Source organism: Symphalangus syndactylus, chromosome 4 (genome assembly GCF_028878055.3).
Source record: "Symphalangus syndactylus isolate Jambi chromosome 4, NHGRI_mSymSyn1-v2.1_pri, whole genome shotgun sequence".
Classification (NCBI taxonomy): Eukaryota; Metazoa; Chordata; class Mammalia; order Primates; family Hylobatidae; genus Symphalangus; species Symphalangus syndactylus.
The window spans coordinates 128,107,911-128,126,574 of NC_072426.2; the positions used below are offsets into that span (position 1 = coordinate 128,107,911).

The window sequence follows — 18,664 nt, forward strand, 5'->3', positions numbered from 1 at the left end:
CATGTATTTTATATACATAAAAGAATTCATATATATGTATATAGCTATGTGGAGCCGTGAAGCAATTCTCCATGCTTTTGTCTCCCTCAAGTTCCCCAGGTGGAGGCAGTCATAAGCATTATAAGCCGCCTTAGTGACCACCAGGGACGGAAACCGTTAATTATCACGTTTCTTTTCATCTCCAGGGGCCCTTTGGCCCGTGACACAAGAGGCTTCGGTATTGGCGCTTTCCCAGAACTGGACCAGAGGAGCCAGTTCAGAGTCTGACGTCGGGTCTGCATTGAACGTACACACAGAGGTCTATCAGACTCCCCCGATTTTAGTGAAGTGTGCCGACTGCTGTGCTGCTAGAGGCTAGCAAGCTCCCTGTGTGCAGCTGATTAGTTTCAGCAACTCGCCACCTGGGCGCCTTTCTTTAAATTTTGGGAGTAAACTGGGAAAATAAAAAAATCTCCACGTCCACTGGCTCTCTCCCCTTCTCCAACTTCCTCTTTCGACTCGTTTGTGGGAGTTTTCTCCTCTTTGCTGGGACTATAATGTGATGCGCAATCGTTTGTGAATGAACAAAAGTCACCGGCAAGCAGGGAGACGGGGACAGATCGCTGACGACAGATTGAGGGTGGCAGCAAAGGCCCGGCCTCCAAGGATAATGGGGAGCCGTTTTCCCTCACGCCTGGTCTCTATGGCCCCTTTCGTCTTCCAGGTAAGATGAATGTTCCTTCATCCATCATCCGCAGAGTACCCTCAGGCGTGCGTAGAATCTGCTGATGAAACCTATTAGCCCCGACTGGGCAGCTTTGTGGAGCCAACCGAGGCTCTCCATTGTGGCCTTTGTCTGCAGAATTTAAGCATTTACATAATGCATTAGCACGGAACTCAGCACCGGGTGGGGATATCGCGTGCCGAGCCTGGCGCGGCCAACGCTTCAGCCACTCCCTTACCCGGCAGCTGCCTAGGACCACCCTCAAGGATGCATTGGAGTCGGACTGCAGGCGCACGGGCAAAGAACTTAGCATCTCATCCAGGTACTTCGCCTTCCTTGGCCGTCTCCGGGAGGTTATGCTTAAAAACATAAAAATAAAAATAAAGGGAGGCGGACAAAGTTTCGGTGGGTGAACTGAAGCTGAGTCCATGTGACCCTGAAGCCGGAGAAATAAACTTAACATGAATCTTGCTTTCCTGGCGGAGGTTGGGACTTCGCCGTTTTTCATGCCGACCATTGGAAGCTTCGTACTCAACGGCCACAGGTGCCTAGGAGCGCAGAGAGGCCCCGAGTTCGAATCGCCGGCGCACAGGGCTTGGACTGGCAGGTAGCGACCCCCCTCAACGCCCCCCAACACACACACACACCCGCGCGCCGGCTGAAACCATGGGGGATTCAGGGCATTTGAAAAAAGAGGGGCTGGGTGCGGTGGCTCACGCCTGTAATCCCAGCACTTTGGGAGGCCAAGACGGGCGGATCACTTGAGGTCAGGAGTTTGAGACCAGCCTGGCCAACACCAGCCTGGCCAACATGGTGAAACCCCGTGTCTACTAAAAATACAAAAATTAGCCAGGCATGGTGCCTGTAATCTCAGCTACTTGGGAGGCTGAGGCACGAGAATCGCTTGAACCTGGGAGGCGGAGGTTGCAGTGAGCCCAGATCGCGCCACCGCCCTCCTGCTCTGGGCGATAGAGCAAGGCACTGTCTCAAAACAAAACGAAAGATTCGGTCAAGAAAGAATCTGCAGGCATTCGAGGCCCTCGCACTTGGCAAAGTAAATGCAATCTATTAAGCCGAAGTCCCTTATATCTATCCTTTTAGAAGAAGGTGGTGCAACTCAGAAATCTCGCCCAAAAGGACTTTCCACCGAAGACGACCCCGAAGTGCCAGGAACTCGCCCCAGTCCCGACAGGTGCAGGACCTTTCGTGCCGCCACACCTTGGGACTCTACCTTCCTAAATAGGCCACTTAAAAGCCAGTAGTGCAACCGGGATCCTGCGGCGGGAAAGAATCACTGTGCAGAACCCTGGAGCTAGGAGTCGGCCCGCCCTCCTCCCAAAGAAACCGGGATCCCGCGTCCTCCCCGCCGCCAGCGCTGCGCCCCGGCGGCACCCAATCAGTGAGCTTTCCGGGTCTGTGACGGCCTTCGGCTCCGCCCCCTCGACGGCCATAAAAAGTCGCAGCGAAGCCTGCACCTCTGAGCACCGCGCGCGGCCCTGCCCCCGGCACGGCCCCCAGGTGCGCTCCTTCTCCGGCTGCTTGTAGCACTGGTCTCACTGTCCCCGCCGTCAGCCACCGATTCCTTGTCCGTCTCATTCCCCATTGTGGCTTGGCTGAGCCCGTCGCCAGGCCTCGCTGTCCTCCTCCTTTGCCTTCCTCTCTCCTCAGAGGCCGTACTTTGCGCCATACCTCACCTGGCCTGCAGGTGAGCAGCAGCGCAGCGCCCCTGTCCGGCGAGCTTAACTTGCCCAGCCCGGCCCCTGCCGGAGTGGCGCCGGCACCTCTCCAAGACTCCCTCTTCCCTGCAGGATGAAGAACCCCATGCTGGAGGTGGTGTCTTTACTACTGGAGAAGCTGCTCCTCATCTCCAACTTCACGCTCTTTAGTTCGGGATCCGCGGGCGAAGACAAAGGGAGGAACAGTTTTTATGAAACCAGCTCTTTCCACCGAGGCGACGTGCTGGAGGTGCCCCGGACCCACCTGACCCACTATGGCATCTACCTAGGAGACAACCGTGTTGCCCACATGATGCCCGACATCCTGTTGGCCCTGACAGACAACATGGGGCGCACGCAGAAGGTGGTCTCCAACAAGCGTCTCATCCTGGGCGTCATTGTCAAAGTGGCCAGCATCCGCGTGGACACAGTGGAGGACTTCGCCTACGGAGCTAACATCCTGGTCAATCACCTGGACGAGTCACTCCAGAAGAAGGCACTGCTCAACGAGGAGGTGGCGCGGAGGGCTGAGAAGCTGCTGGGCTTTACCCCCTACAGCCTGCTGTGGAACAACTGCGAGCACTTCGTGACCTACTGCAGATATGGCACCCCCATCAGTCCCCAGTCCGACAAGGTATGATGTGTGACTCCCAGGGGAAGTGGGCTCCGCGGAGATGCCCCCTCCCATCCCTGACCTTTTCTCTTCTCCCCGAGTAGGGATCTAATTCCTGGACACCTCCCCCACCACTTCCATACCATTCTTTTTTTCTTTTTGAGACGGAGTCTCGCTCTGTCGCCCAGGCTGGAGTGCAGTGGCGCGATCTCCACTCACTGCAAGATCCGCCTCCCGAGTTCACGCCATTCTCCTGCCTCAGCCTCCTGAGTAGCTGGGACTACAGGCGCCCGCCACCACGCCCGGCTAATTTATTTTTGTATTTTTAGTAGAGACAGGGTTTCACCGTGTTAGCAAGGATGGTCTCGATCTCCTGACCTCGTGATCCTCCCGCCATGGGCATCCCAAAGTGCTGGGATTACAGGCGTGAGCCACCGCGTCCGGCCTTGCATAACATTCTTAAGGTTCTAGATTAAGTAAGGAAAGTTCTGGTGTTCCTAAGGTAGGCTGAGTAGATAAGCAAATGGCAACGTGCCTTGCAGGATATCTCGAAATGCGTAGAGAAAGGGTGTGGCAATGCAGGACCGCTTCCAGAGATTCCAGAGCTGCCCAGTATTGCTGCAGAAGTCATCAGGTGCCCACCCACAATGTAGTTCAAACGACAAAGGGCAAGTGACTGGGGGTGGGGGATACAAGGAATCAGTCACTGCTGCTTGCAACTTTAACCAAGAATTTCACTTGAAAGGAAGAGGTCCAGAGTTTATATTTAATCCATAACACTATAAACAAAGTTTGTGCCTTTAAAATAAGGAACCACGCAGTTTTCTCCCTTTGAAAGTTGCATAGAGGGATTTTTCATTGCTTGCTATAAGCTATCAAAATTCCCAGTAAGAGGGCCTGCCTGGTAGGTCCCTTATTCTTGTGTTGGTGCTTCAGAGTTGTATTTTCCTTGGTATTCTGAATTCTTTCTGGGTTGGCTTTAATCCCCATCTAGACTTCCTCATTGTTAAGGATCCTTTACCCATTAGCCCTAAAGGTAGAGTACATTGTTTTTGGGTTCCCCAGAGATCAATACAATTAGTTTTCAAGAAGAGATGTTAAACATTGGAAGGTAATTTTTATGAGTATTTTGAAAAATACTCATGATTATTAGCCACAAATCCAAAGGGAAAAATGGATTTTTATTTCCCTTTAAAACCTCTTAACTTTTAAAGATAGTTAAGATTTTAAGCCTGAAACTTCATTTACAATTGGAAACTTTCTCAGCCTTCATTGCACTTGTTAAAGAAGTCATTGTTAATGTTCAGTCTTTATAATAGAAACCTAGGCAATAACATAATGAGCTTTAGTGTTACTCTCCATGTTTAGATACTTTTGGGACCAGAAAAAGCTAAGTCAGTTTTTTTCATGTAACCAGTTTTTAATTGCTCCACATCTTGGTTAATATTTTTGACCCATTTGGGAACATCTTTCTCTATCCTCTGTGGGAGAGCATGGAAGTATTTTGCTTTTATAGATCAGTGTATGAAACTCCTTGTAGATTTTATAGAGCCACAAAAGACTCAATCTAGGAATTCTTTTCCAAGTAAAATAAAAATACAGTTAGAGCACTGTGCAGCGATTCAAGAATCACAGCTCTAGTCCAGGCCTGTTTAGAAATGAACTCCACCACATTTACAAACACTGGCTCCCAAAGTGTACAAAAGGAAACATGTCAGATTTACTTAGGAACCAAGCAAATCATTTCTCTAAGGAAAAACAGTATTTCTATCAGGTAATTAGGAGTTACCCTTTCGTGGAACACATATAGCGCTGCATTATATATTTCTACAGAAAAACAGTAACTAGTGCTTTTGTAAGGTAGTAAAATATTTAATCTGCATAAATAACTAGTTGGAGTAGTTTTTCATCTTTGGAAACTTTGTCAGGGTCTACAGAAGTAGAGAAGTGTTTTAATTGCTGTTGCTGCATAGCACCTCTTGTGAAACTGAGTTTTGTCTTCACTTTGAATGGTCTAACAAACAATTTGGCCACAGAGTAGATTTCCCGGGGGAAAAAAAAAAGTTTTCATCCCAAATTTCCTAATTCTACAAACTGTTTCGAACACGCACTGAGAGAAGTAGGTCATTAATACTGAAGGAAGGACTGGTTTCTACTTTTTAGAAACATAAGAAATTATTTGATTCTGGGTCTGTTTGTTGAGTCCTCCATATATGCAACTAATATTAACATGAGAGTTACAAAGTTGCCTCTTACTTAAATTTGAGTTAATAAAAACTCTCAAGAACACACTACCCCTAAGGAAAACACTGTAATTAGTTTGCAAATGAATGAACTGGAAAATAACATTTACTCCTTTGTGGTAATACTCTTTTTTACAAGTTTAGAAGTCATAAAATTATGGGATTTTTATAATGCTGTTGACAATCAGTATTTTGTAAACTAAAAATTCCTTTGGTTAATAACTATTACTATTACTTATGCTTTTCTACTATGTTTTTTTTTTACTTTGTTAATACTGCTCTTTCATTGCCAAAAATGATTGCAAATGTGCTTTTTAATTTGTGTGGATTGAGTGCTCACAAAAGTGTTCCTACAGACTTATTGACCCCTTCTAGAAATTTCCTACTGTTGAGCACCACTAAAGATGCCTGCTGGTCTGCTGACCAAGTGAACAGGAACAGGGCATTAGACATGAGTTGCTTCTTGAGAAAAATCTGCTTTTGTGGGAAATACAGTCGAAAATGATTCTGATTGACTTAATTATAAATTATCAAGGAAAAAAATAAGGATAACTGTATTTACAACTTAGTCATTTACCAAAATATATGTCTTCCATCAACCTCCTTTTTTCCCTGTCCTGAAAACTTCAATTTGATCTTCACCACCTTAAAATAGTATACTTCTCAATGCCTTGCTAATTTATTAAAAAGAGACAAATAGTATGTCTGATAGAAAAATAGGCCAACATCTAGATAAGAGTTTCACGCTTGCTTAGGTAATTGTGTAAAAGTATGGATAGAGATAACCATACTGTTAAAATGGTATATTAAAACATATTGAACTTGTTCATTCTATCCCTTAAGAATTTGGAAACCTAGCTGCCCAGTACCATGTAAGCCACTGTAGAAAACCCTAAAAGCATATACAATGCCATGTCTAGAAACAGAGCTTAAAATTAGTACGAATAGCAAAACCCATATAGAAATGACAATCACTGCATTCTGGCATTGACGGCAATATGGTAGAGATAATTGTCAACAAATAGAGTACTAATAATAATCATTGTAATACCTTACATTTATACAGCACGTAGAAGAATACAGAGGACTTGTGCATCAAACATCTCAGTTAATCCTCAGAACAATTTGAGTGTTCCCGTTTGACTACTTGAGGTGACATAGCCAATAAGAGCTGGAGCCAGGACTCAGACATAGGCCATCATTTCTAAGTAAAATTATTTTTCTAAGGAAAACATTACACATATTAGAAGGATGCATTCCTCAGGGGTAGGAACAATATTTGTCTTTTTTTCCAGCAGCCAGTTATGTGTCACATAATTGATCCTGAATTTAGCATATTTAGTCAGGAAGTGGGATTTGACAATAAAATTAGACTTTCTATGCCTGTAGATTTTGAGACATAAAAAAGTTATCATTGGTGTCATTAGATTTTAGAATGGCAGACTGGAGGAATTGAATCTACCTTTAATTGGCCAAATTCTATTATTTTTACTCAAGATTAGAGACACCTCTTTGCTCATCTAATTTTAAAATATGCTGTTGTTATTGATAAGCAGTTTGATATTTTAAACCTTTAGTCCTGGATAACTATGTGGTTTTACTTTCTATAGTTTTCTATAAATGCTGTATTTACATAGGCAACTGCCATTATTAACTTAGTTGCCTAAGGGATCATTTCTGCTACTATATGGTATAGAATCAGAACTGGACTCTTAACATTGTAAATTTTCTTGTAAGTCATAAGAGAAATTCTAGTTCTTCTGGTAAACAGAAAATAGCTGGGAAAATGATTTACTGTTTGATATATGTGATTCTTCTTGGGTTTAGCCACCTTTCTTAATTTTCCAAAATTTTATTTTCCAGTTTTGTGAGACTGTGAAGATAATTATTCGTGATCAGAGAAGTGTTCTTGCTTCAGCAGTCTTGGGATTGGTGTCTATAGTCTGTACGGGCTTGGTATCATACACTACCCTTCCTGCAATTTGTATTCCATTCTTCCTATGGATGGCTGGCTAACTTCATACCCCCATGTCAGTGTGTGTATTCTGTATGTAAATATGTTTATATTTATAGAGCATCAATCAGTATAAGCATTATTGAGAAAAATGTGACCTGTAGCACTGTGTTCTGGATAAAAATGTGATTAGGAATCACGCAAAGTGCTTACTGTGTAAGCCCAAGAACAAAGGCTTTCTGAATCTTCTCAGGCAGTTCAGATTTAAAGTTCCAAGTTCATCCAAACCTTGGAAATACGACAGGTTGTGGTAGAATTCAGCAATATGAGAAAACCAGCCCCTAAGATGATAGCCGCAAGAGATTAATTGTGTTATTTTTTTTCTCCTGTAATCCTTGTACTGTTAGGCTGAATTTGAAGATTGGAAGACTTACATTGAGACCAGTAACTTTACTGTAAATTTACTTTGTTTCATTGAAAAAACAAATTGATAGACTTATACTAAACTGGAAGAATTTTCCTTATTCAAATGAAAACATATTTGATAACTGGTCAAAAAATAAGCTCATAATCTATTTTTTTCATGTAGTATATAAGTCAAGAATGTTTTATTGTCATTATGTGAAACCAATATTGGCAAACAGTACTTTAATGATAAAGTAAATGACCAGAAATTATAGAAATCTGTGTTTTCCAGTAAAAATAGCACTGTAGTATCACTTGAACGATTCGACTTGGCTTTAGTTACTAGGACGCCTGGAATTCATTATTTTTTTCCTTTTATGTGCCACTGTGGCTACTTTAAATCACTCTGAGAGGTAAATGGATATAGGATTGAAGTTATGTGGGTATTTGGCATGTGTGTGTGAAGTAAATATGTAGATAGTCACATATACACAGATTGAGAGACAAATTGTTCTTGATTGCTTTATTATCATAATACTAGTGTGTTCATTATAGAGTATCTGTAGAGGTGAATGTAAAAGTAAGTCCAATCTATTTTCTTATGTCCTTGAATTTGTAGTGTTAACTTGCATATATGTTATTGGATGGGTTTTCTTTTAAAGCATTTACTAATGTACTCTGAAATTTTTAAAAGCCTTCAGATTTGTTTTCTAGTCACTTTTCTCCATATCATTTCTAATTATAGTTTATATCCTTAAAAGAAGGATGCCACAGTATTATGTAAAACCCAAACAAGTAGAACCCAAGCGAATAAAATTATTTAAAATAATTTTAAAGTGGCTTAGTACTGCCAGTCATGTAAATTGATTTTGCTGAGGGTCTTGTAAGAATTGAGTTATAACAATGGTAAAACAAGCATTCAAGCACTTTTACAAAATTACCAAATGCTTAAAATGAAGCCACAGCTAGGCTTGCATTTCAGGTATTAAAATTGCTTTCTTAACTGTCAAGAATCACAAAATAACAAATCATATTATGAGTGAATATGGGGAGGGCGGGGCCAATCGATCAATGATAATCTGAACAAATTTTAAGAGCAGATTTTAGATTAAATAATGTTTTATCACCACTAATTTGCCCACAACAAACTTAGTGTTTAATTTTTCAAATTAAATATTAAATTATTTAAGTATTTTAAATAATTAAAATATTAAATGGCAACACCACAGAATATAGGTGTTCTCTGAACCTATTCCAATCACTTAAAATTATCTTAAGTATGCATACATAAAAGCAACCACTATGAGAACTACTGTGTTAGTGGTTTTTCACTTACTGTGTATTACCCTTGTAGGAATAGTTTAAGGAAATTCATTTCTTAAAAATATAGTATCCTCAAATAATTAAATTTTTTTGCAAACTTTAGTTATTACAGGCAGCAAAAACCACTGTCTGAAACTAAATCTGTGTTCAAAGATAAAGACCCCTCATTAAAAGCCAAGGACATTCTTAAGATTGGAACTGACATAATTAGTCTTGACTTACTTCATTAAAGCAAGATTCAATTCCTTGTTCATTAGAGTGTTCATTATATGCCAGGCATTGACCAGTTGCAATTTTATGGTCCAGAATTAATATTATTATTTGTAAACTAGCTATAATAGAGTATATACAGTGCTGTGGGAATACAGGGGAAGAAGCAATTAAATCTGCTAGAAGGGTAAGAGAAATCTATATGCAGGAGGCAATGCTAGCATTAAGCCAAGAAATAGTGTGAGGTGATCTTATCACACTGATGTGTTCAACTGTTTATGGGAAAAGGAAACTAGGATGGTTTTATTTGTGAAAGGTTCTACAACACTAGAACTGTTGAACTTCTTGGGAGAAAAGGAGAGTCTTTGTTTTGTTGTGCTGAGTTTGATTAGTTGCTTAACAAAGTAGAAAGAAAAGCACATCTTCCTGATCACAGTTATAAAAGAAACCCTGAGGCTGGATGCAGTGGCTCAAGCCTGTAATCCCAGCACTTTGGGAGGCCGAGGAGGGAGGATCATGAGGTCAGGAGATCAAGACCATCCTGGCTAACACGGTGAAACCCCATCTCTACTAAAAATACAAAAATAGCTGGGCGTGGTGGCCAGTGCCTGTAGTCCCAGCTACTCATGAGGTTGAGGCAGGAGAATGGCGGGAACCCAGGAGGCGGAGCTTGCAGTGAGTGGAGATTGCGCCACTGCACTCCAGCCTGGGCAACAGAGCGAGACTCCGTCTCAAAAAAAAAAAAAAAAAGGCCGGGCGCGGTGGCTCACGCTTGTAATCCCAGCACTTTGGGAGGCCGAGGCGGGCGGATCACGAGGTCAGGAGATCGAGACCACGGTGAAACCCCGTCTCTACTAAAAATACAAAAAAATTAGCCGGGTGTAGTGGCGGGCGCCTGTAGTCCCAGCTACTCGGAGAGGCTGAGGCAGGAGAATGGCGTGAACCCGGGAGGCGGAGCTTGCAGTGAGCCGAGGGGGCGCCACTGCACTCCAGCCTGGGCGACAGAGCAAGACTCCGTCTCAAAAAAAAAAAAAAAAAAAAAAAAAAAAAAAAAAAAAAGAAGAAACCCTGAGCCATTAATGTGTCTCATAACTTGAGGAAGTTCACAAATTTCTCTGGGCTTCATCCGTTAAGATTCATCCTTATGCTCCTCCAAGTCTCTTATATTTATGTATTTCTATTCTGATTTCTGAAATGATAACCTAGTAGTGTCTGATGAAGTTTTTTCATGCTTATTTTATTCTTTGTCATAGATGAAGGAAGAATAGGACTAACTGGGGCTAAGATGAATTCATGTGTCAGATACTAGGCAGGTGTTAGGGATGAAATGATTAATGAGGCATGGACTTGTTCCTCAGAGTTTATGGCCGAGTAGACATAACTGTATTAGAACTTTCTGCAGTTGACATTTGCATAAAGCTGACTGACTGAAGGAACAGAAAGTGAGACGGTTGATTTTAACAGATATGACCAAATTTATACAAACCATGTACCAACACTTGAAAGATGGGTGGATATTTTCCAGGAAACAGATTTCGGGCAGGACATTCCATGCACTGGAAATAACATGAGCAAATGCATGAAAATTGCCTACAACATGCCTGGCACATAGCTGTGAGGTACCCTACGAGTTGTTGACTTGAAAACATGGAACTGCACAGGGCATTCAGGCAAGTGCAAGTGGTTCAGGGGCCAGGGCAGAGCAGGAGTGCTGAGTAAAGATGTCAGAAAAGGAAAGCAATGGTCTGGTACAAGTCTTGTGTAGAACAAGAAGTTTAGACTTTTGAACAGGCAATCGAGATTTGGGGTTCAGAAAGATAAATCCTAAAAGTATGGAGGACAAAGGGATTCATTTTAAAGGACTAGCTAAGATGCTCAATCTCTAAAAAAAAAAAGATCTGTAATCGTGAGAGTAGAGAGAAAGGTTGTTAAGGAAGAGTCAACAGACTTTAGCAAAATCCTTTTATTTGATTCATGCATAACTCTTGATGGAGTGTCAAAGAAGACTCATTCACTTTTCTTTCCTGCCAGAAAGTTGGTTCTTGCAAAATAGATTAACTTGATGACTATGTGTATATTGGATACTCCTAATTTTAGCTCTGTTAGATATGTTTCTTTCTAAGGACAAGCAACTATGTATAGATTTGTTGTTTAAATTTTTTTTCAGTATATATATGTTTCTTGTTTTTCTATTTTTCTGCTTCATACTGTTAATGTCAAATATCAAAAATGTTTTCCAGTAATATCAAGTTATGGCAATGGCAAAAGTCCTTGTTGTAGATGAGAAGCATATAAAAAATGGTTGCCAATCTTTGTTTTGTATGATCTATTTAGAGTTTTAACCAACCTAGATCTGTCAGCTAAGCTAATTTTATATTTGGTATACATGCATGTCAAATAAAGTTAATTTTACATACTATTCTCTCTTGTCTTTGAATTTTAAATACATAAATGTAGATCACAAACTTTTTTTTTCAGCATGGTAGCCTGAAGAATTTTGCCTCTCCAAGCTTCCTTTACAGATTACCAAACATAGTTTTATGCATTTGAAGTTAAAACTTTATGTGGCTCTGTCTTCAGACTGATAATATCTATGTTATCCATATCTTGAAGCCTACCTTGATTGTGTAGGAATAGGTTCTGTGTAATGTTAAATAACATATCCCTTCTCCATTGCACAAAATTAAGTGACAATGACAACAAATAATTAGTCATGACATGAACTCTATACAGTTGACCCTTGGGCAAAACAAGTTTTGTTTGTTTGTTTTTGTTTTTGAGACAGCCTGTCTTACAGGCTGCAGTGTAGGGACAAAATCCTAGCTCACTGTAATCTCAAACTCCTGGTCTCAAGCGTTTCTCCTGCCTTAGCCTCCTAAGTAGCTGGGACTACAGGTGCATGCCACAATGCCCAGCTAATTTTAAATTTTTTCGCAGAGATGGAGTCTTGCTATGTTGCCTGGGCTGCTCTTGAACTCTTGGCTTTAATTGACCCTCCTACCTAAGCGTCCAAAAGCACTGGGATTATAGGTGTGAGCCACCAGGCCCAGCGACAACATGGTTTTAACTGGGTGGGTCCATTTACATGCAAAATTTTTCAACCAAATGTGGACAGAAAATAAAGTATTCCTAGGATCTGAAACCTGCTTATATAGGGAGGGCCAACTTCTGTATATGTGGGTTCCAGTTCCTGCAGGGCTGACTGCCAGACTTGACTATATGTGGATTTGGGTGTACGTGGGGGTCCTGGGCCAGTCCTCTGAAGATATCGAGGGAACACTGTAACCAGATTTATGGGTGAGGAGGGGATGGGATGTGAGGAGAAGCAAATTCCAGGGCCAGTCTTGAAATGCATTCATAGCAGTGCTAAGGACCATAGAAGTTACTGAGCTTAATGCTTAGCCATCCAGCAACATTTAAAGATGTGGAAAATCAGGCTCCTAGGGGTTGAGGTGCTTCAGAGAAAGACCCAGAACTTTGCTCCAGATTTCATTCCATTATACCTCCCTGAGGTATAATGGCTCCCTGAGGTCTCCCAGGGATTAGAAAAACTTTTCTCCAATGAATGTATTTATTTCTTGCACACCTTCTATGTACTTTAAGCAGGATCACACAAGAATAAACTGGTTAGAATCTTAGTCCTGGAATTGCTCAGACTAATGTAAAAGACTAATGTAAAAGAATGGCAAGATTTTAAAATAATGGTAGGCTTGTACAAGTGTCAGAAGAGCAGATATGAAACCTTTACCTGTCTGATAATGGTAGGCTTGTACAAGTGTCAGAAGAGCAGATAGGAAACCTTTACCTGTCTGATGGGGACCAATGAAGGAGAGGGGTGTCATGTCACAGAAGTCTTCATTAATACCTTAACTGACCTGTAAAGAATATGAACACTTAAGGTGAAAAAGACCTCCTTTTTCCAGGCCTTTCAGGCACAGGGAGGAGCAACTATTACACAAAGGGGTGGAGTCAGGAGAACCCATATCACAGTTGGGTTACAACAGGGCATTAAGAACAATCACTTGAGATTATATTGTTGCTGTGAGAGAAAGGTGCCAGTCCTGCCACAAAGAACTCACCATTCGTTTGGAGAAGAACAAGTCTGACTCAGATGATGCTGCAGACAGGAGGCAAGTTCACAGAGGACTCTGCATTGTGAAAGTTTGGAGTGGAAAGAAAGCATTTCCCAAACTTTTCAACTGGCTCCGGTGAGTATTAGGAGCATGTGATTTTCTGAATCACATGAAGAAGAGGTGTGTAGTTAGTTTGTGAGGAAAAGAAACAATTTTTTTGTTTTGGATGGGGTTTCATTTAAGGTTACATGGAGAAGTGGGAAGTATAGAAATCACTTCAGCGGTCAGCAGATGAATAGTCACTGCTCCCTGCTCAGCTCACAACTGTTCCTGCATCCTCAAACAACTCTAGTGATACCTTCTTCTCGAGTCCAGATTCTGGTGCTGCTATTTGCTCCCATTTAGCTTATGATGGCTACTTGCATGGCAGCCCACCTACTGCCACTAACTCATACTGCACCATTGTTTCTGCTGCCTTGTAGTTTTCATTACACTTCTACCCTGTTACTTTTAGCTTCTGCTCCACCGTACCTGGTCGCTGTCTTTCATTTAAAATTGCAAAGGGATCTAACCAAGCTGACCAGTCACTATGCAATATTTGTAGTCACAGTAAACAGTTCTCTAGCCAGGCTACTGCATGGACCATTGATTCCCCTGATGGCCTTTAGGTCTGGTACCTTCAGATCAGGTGACATCCTTAGGCTAATCACTTGTTGCCAAATTGCATGACCATGTGTTCCCAGGCATGGAGATCTACTCTTAAGGAGCTACTCATAACTGATATCTCTTGGAGGATGGCTGTCTGCTTTAGTTTAAATGTGAGAGCTATATCTAATGATCACTTTAGAGAGCTTATTCTGTAGCAATATAGAGAATGGATTGGATGAAGAGATGTAAATTAAAGAATATGAAGTCTATTACCAAGATGCAGAAGAGAAATGATGAAGACTAGACGAAGTCAGTGTCAGTGGAGATGGAGGGGAGAGAATGGATTGATTTGAGGGGTGTGAAAGATGGAGAGTGTTTCATATAGGGTCCAACCAAGGAAACAAAAACCATTCTAGGTACTGTCCGGTGGTGTGTGTGCATAAGAGATACCATGGCTTCTCCTTTCCTTTCCTCTCACCCTCCAATCTCCTGTGAGGACTTCACATTGGGCAGCTAATGCAGAAACCAGCTAACAGGAGAGCCTGGAAAACAGCCTGCTGAGCAAGGCAAAAAACGTATCTGAGGGACAATAGGCTGAGGCAGGCACCAGATTAGTGTGACTGATTGTACTGTGGCATCATGGCTAATTTAGGGGAATTTTTTTAAAATGAGGCTTGGGAGAAGTATGAATCTGGATTTGGATCTATGAAGTCTGGGTAGCCCAGGGTCTCACAGTTCTCACAGGTAGGCAATAGGAAATTGGAGTCTCATAAGACAGAGTTCAGGGATAGGAATGTATTTGGGAGTTATTATAACGGTGGTTCAGGCCAAGGATGTGAGTGACTTCCTGGGGAAGTTTATGAAGAACTTTTTTTTTTTTTTTAAGATGAGGATGGAAGACTAGGGTCACAAACAAGGGGAAGGAAGAATGATCCAGAATAGTTCTAGGAGGAGACTGCAAAATAATGGTACAAAAAGTTACAGCAGACCTCATACAGGAGAGATTGTATGAGGAAGCCAAGGAAGACTGAGCTTTTGAAGGTATGGGTGTGAACAGCATCAAGATACAGAAATGAGATAAGAACTGATTAGTGCCTACATTGGATTTGGCAAAAAGGAGAATGTGAGTGACCTTGATTAACAGGCATTCCACTAACTTCAAGTATGGGGGTGTTAGGGATGTTGCGGTTGCGGGGAGAAGGCAGATTGTGGGTTGAGATGTAAATGGAAAATGACTACGAGCTTCTCTTTGTAGCAGTTTGGTGGGAGGAGAAAGAAACAGATAAAGCCCAAAGACTCAGAAAGCAGTATAACGTGATATCTCTTACTACTTCTGCATGCTTTAGAACAAAATGTACCATGACCTGTCGCAAGTTAATTTTTGTAATTATTTTCTGAGGGACAAACACTCTTTTTTGTCACATTATCACAATTGTACTTTTTTCCAAAACTGATTACTATCAGAGGTTCAGTCTAATCAATGAGCATTTTCATTTCTACTGGCTTCTTTGAAAAGAACACATATTCAGATTCAGAGTCTAACAGGCTCAGAGGATTGGGAAAGGGTAGAAATTAAAACCGCACTGCATGGGACTCTCGATTCTTGGGGTCTCATTCAAACAACCTGTTGAGGAAAGTTCATTACCATTCCTTCCCTTTCATGGAATGATAGAACAGAGAGATCAAGACACAGTGCAAGACTCAAACTTTCAGAAACTTTTTGACCAGCATGACCTCATAAATACTTCAGATTCTTTATAATTAAATTATTCGTTGAAAAATATAATTGAAGGTTAAATAAATCCAGGTGGCTAACAGAGCCAATGACAATCAGACAAAGTAATGGTTTCTTATCCCTTTGTCCTATACTAACCCAATTCACATAGCATTTTGAGACCACTGTATCTGGCACTTGACTGAATCACCATCCTTTGAGGAAGAATATGTTAATTGGTATTCCCGAAAAAAACGTTCTTGTTTATGATGAGCCAAACAATGATTCCAAATTCAAAAATTTATCAGATAAACAACACTTGTCTGCTAAGCCTGGTTCAGCAGCAGCTGCCCCCAAGAATCTGTTCAGGCAGAAGAATCAGAGCTTTTTAAGCTTTATGTTGGTCTAGACACCTGATCTGACTAGGTGTCTAGACACCTGATCTGACCAGGTTTCTCACTGCTGGGTAGAAACCTAAAAGGTAGCAATTGCTACATGCTTGATGAACATCAAGATTTATTTCTTCTTCAACCCCCCCATGCCCCCAATTCTCTTCTTTATACATCACATCTCCACACACATCTTTCTCTACCTCTGACAAGTCACAGACAAATGACTGCCAGGGAATTTAACCATGGTAAATTATTTCACACTACATGCAATTTTTCTGGATGGGAAGTTGAGGTGACAATAAACTTTACATTTAAAAATATAAAGGCATTTAAGGAATAATTCAAGATGGGAGAAAATCTGAAAATGAGATTGAAAGAAGTGGATTTGCACCACCTCAGTATGTTTGAGGGGCAACTCCTCTGCAAAATGAAGCAGCAGGCAACCATCAGGGTTCATCTCACTGCTGCAGCAGCAGCTGGTGCATCGCCACAGCTCAGCCAGATTTCTCCACTTTGCTAGTGCTCCTCCCGAACACCCTGCGAGCCAGTGCAATGGGGATTCTCCCCATCAGATATTTTTGAGACAATGTTCTTTTTGCATTTATTCTCGATACACCTCAGCTGTAGGATTTCTGGTCTCAAAATATGGTTCTTTGCTTGGTTTTCAAACTCAAACTTATCCCCGCAAAAGGAAGTCCATTCTTCAATTTGTACTAGAAAGTGGGAATGAATGGCGTACATTAGTTGCAGTCTTTTTCTTCTTCTAATAGGGCAGAAATACAAGTTTCAGTCACTATTTTGGGGTACTGTGTGGTTTGAATGGGCGTCACTGAAAGAATTGTCATCATGGCTTTACCTGAGAGTTTGGACGTTTACCCTCTTACAGTGTAATTAATCACATAAAATTTGTCAACTTGCCGGTTTCCCCTTTATGTTTTATTATTATTTTATTTTTATTTTCTTAGAGAAAAATGAATCAACTTTCATTCTCAGAACTTGGTCTTTATTTTTTTTCCAATGTAAAAGAAAACTTTGTGCTCATGTTCCCATCGTGTCTAGGCTCAGGTGCCTTAGCTCTCAAGGACTTCACCTGCTCTTCTGGACTTTTCCATGCAAGGTGAACAGATGCAACGTGCAGAGTGAGCACTCTGCAAGAGACCAGAGTGTGAAAGCTTTATTAACATACTGAAACTATGGAATGTCACCACAACCTTGCCAAGCTGATTTATGATCAAAGTGCAGTGAAATGGCAATGCTATCTTGTAGTTACGTGACCAACGCTGAATATCATTCATAATAGCACAGAATGGGATCACAAGTTTCTTGAGGAGCCATGGATGCCCAAGTGTAGGCCAGAATCTTTAGATCATGAGCACTCCTGAACTCCAGTAATTATCAGTCAGAAGTGGACAGCCATGGCAACTGTTGGTGTGATCATCTAGTGAATCAGAGATGACAACACATTCAGAGCTCCTGGATGATAGGGCTCCCAGATGACAGAGAGTCTTAGGCCAGAGCCAATCTAATCCCTTCTCTTTATATGCAAGTTAGAGACCTATAATAACATAGGAAACTCCAGGAAATTTTGTAATAGAACCAGAGCAAAAATCTGACATTCCTGACACTTATTCCCTGTTCTGCTCTGGGGATTCTATATTGATGTATTGTTTGCAAGCTCGCCAGCTGATATGATTCTTATTCCACACTGGTATCATTGGTAGCTTATTTGGAGAGAAAAACTTTGATCCCAAAGTTATCGTCCCACCTAGACAGCAGGGCAGACTCTTAGAAAAGTAGAAAAGATCAATTTTTATCCCTTCTGCCCCCTTTTTTGGACTGCTTGATTCTTTTCCTTGCCAGGCTCAAATAACTTCTACAAATTTTGCCTGGTATGGAAGATACCTGGTAGAATCAAGGAGTTCTCCCAAGAACCAGAGGACCTGTAGGGTTCCACATTTGTAGCCTTAAAGCATTAACTTTTTCCTGGCAGGGCAAGGCAGCCAGCTTATTCCCATGACAGAGAATTCAGTTCCTTCACTCCTTTCATTCAGTTCACATGTATTCACTGTCCACAATATGCTAGGCATTGAACTTGGCAGTGGGGCTACAGAGGTAAAGGACAAAAGTTTCCATTCTCATGGAAAAGTTATGTTGTGACCACAGAGTTACAATTATCTGAGTTGAAAACAGCTTCAGAAAATATATAGCATTTTAGGATTTATTATTTCATAACATACTTTCACATAAGTTTGCTCATTTAATAACTGTCACCTCTATAAGGCAAAGAAGAAACTGAGCCTATAAATATGAAATGACTTAGCTTATCATATAGCCATTTTAACCAACAAGGTAACTGTGATTCTTATTTTACAAACAAGAAGACTGAGGCTAAACACACTAAATGTTTTATTCAAGATCCTATAGTCAGTGATGTTATATTAAGAATCATACCTCAGTATTTTCACTCAAAATTCTGTAATATATCACATGCCCTATTTGTAGGGAAACCAAGTAAATATAGTCATTACTTTCTTTCCAAGATCACAGTGCTACAGTTAGCCAGTGGCCACTTGACATGATGAGAAGGCAACACATTTATTTCTAATAAATAAATGTGCTTTTTGACTCACCTCACCTGTGCTTTTTGACTATAGAGTTTAAAGTTCAATAT

General features: G+C 41.3%; 1 protein-coding gene across 1 annotated transcript; it reads left to right on the top strand.

Annotated features, from left to right (window-relative positions):
- Positions 1-2,099: 2,099 nt before the first annotated feature.
- LRAT (lecithin retinol acyltransferase) lies at positions 2,100-11,585 on the top strand. Its single transcript, XM_055276203.2, has 3 exons — positions 2,100-2,408; positions 2,512-3,052; positions 7,138-11,585. Exons 2-3 carry the CDS (start codon positions 2,513-2,515, stop codon positions 7,288-7,290), a joined length of 693 nt encoding a protein of 230 aa, XP_055132178.1. The 5' UTR covers positions 2,100-2,408; position 2,512; the 3' UTR covers positions 7,291-11,585.
- The last annotated feature ends 7,079 nt before the right edge of the window (positions 11,586-18,664 follow it).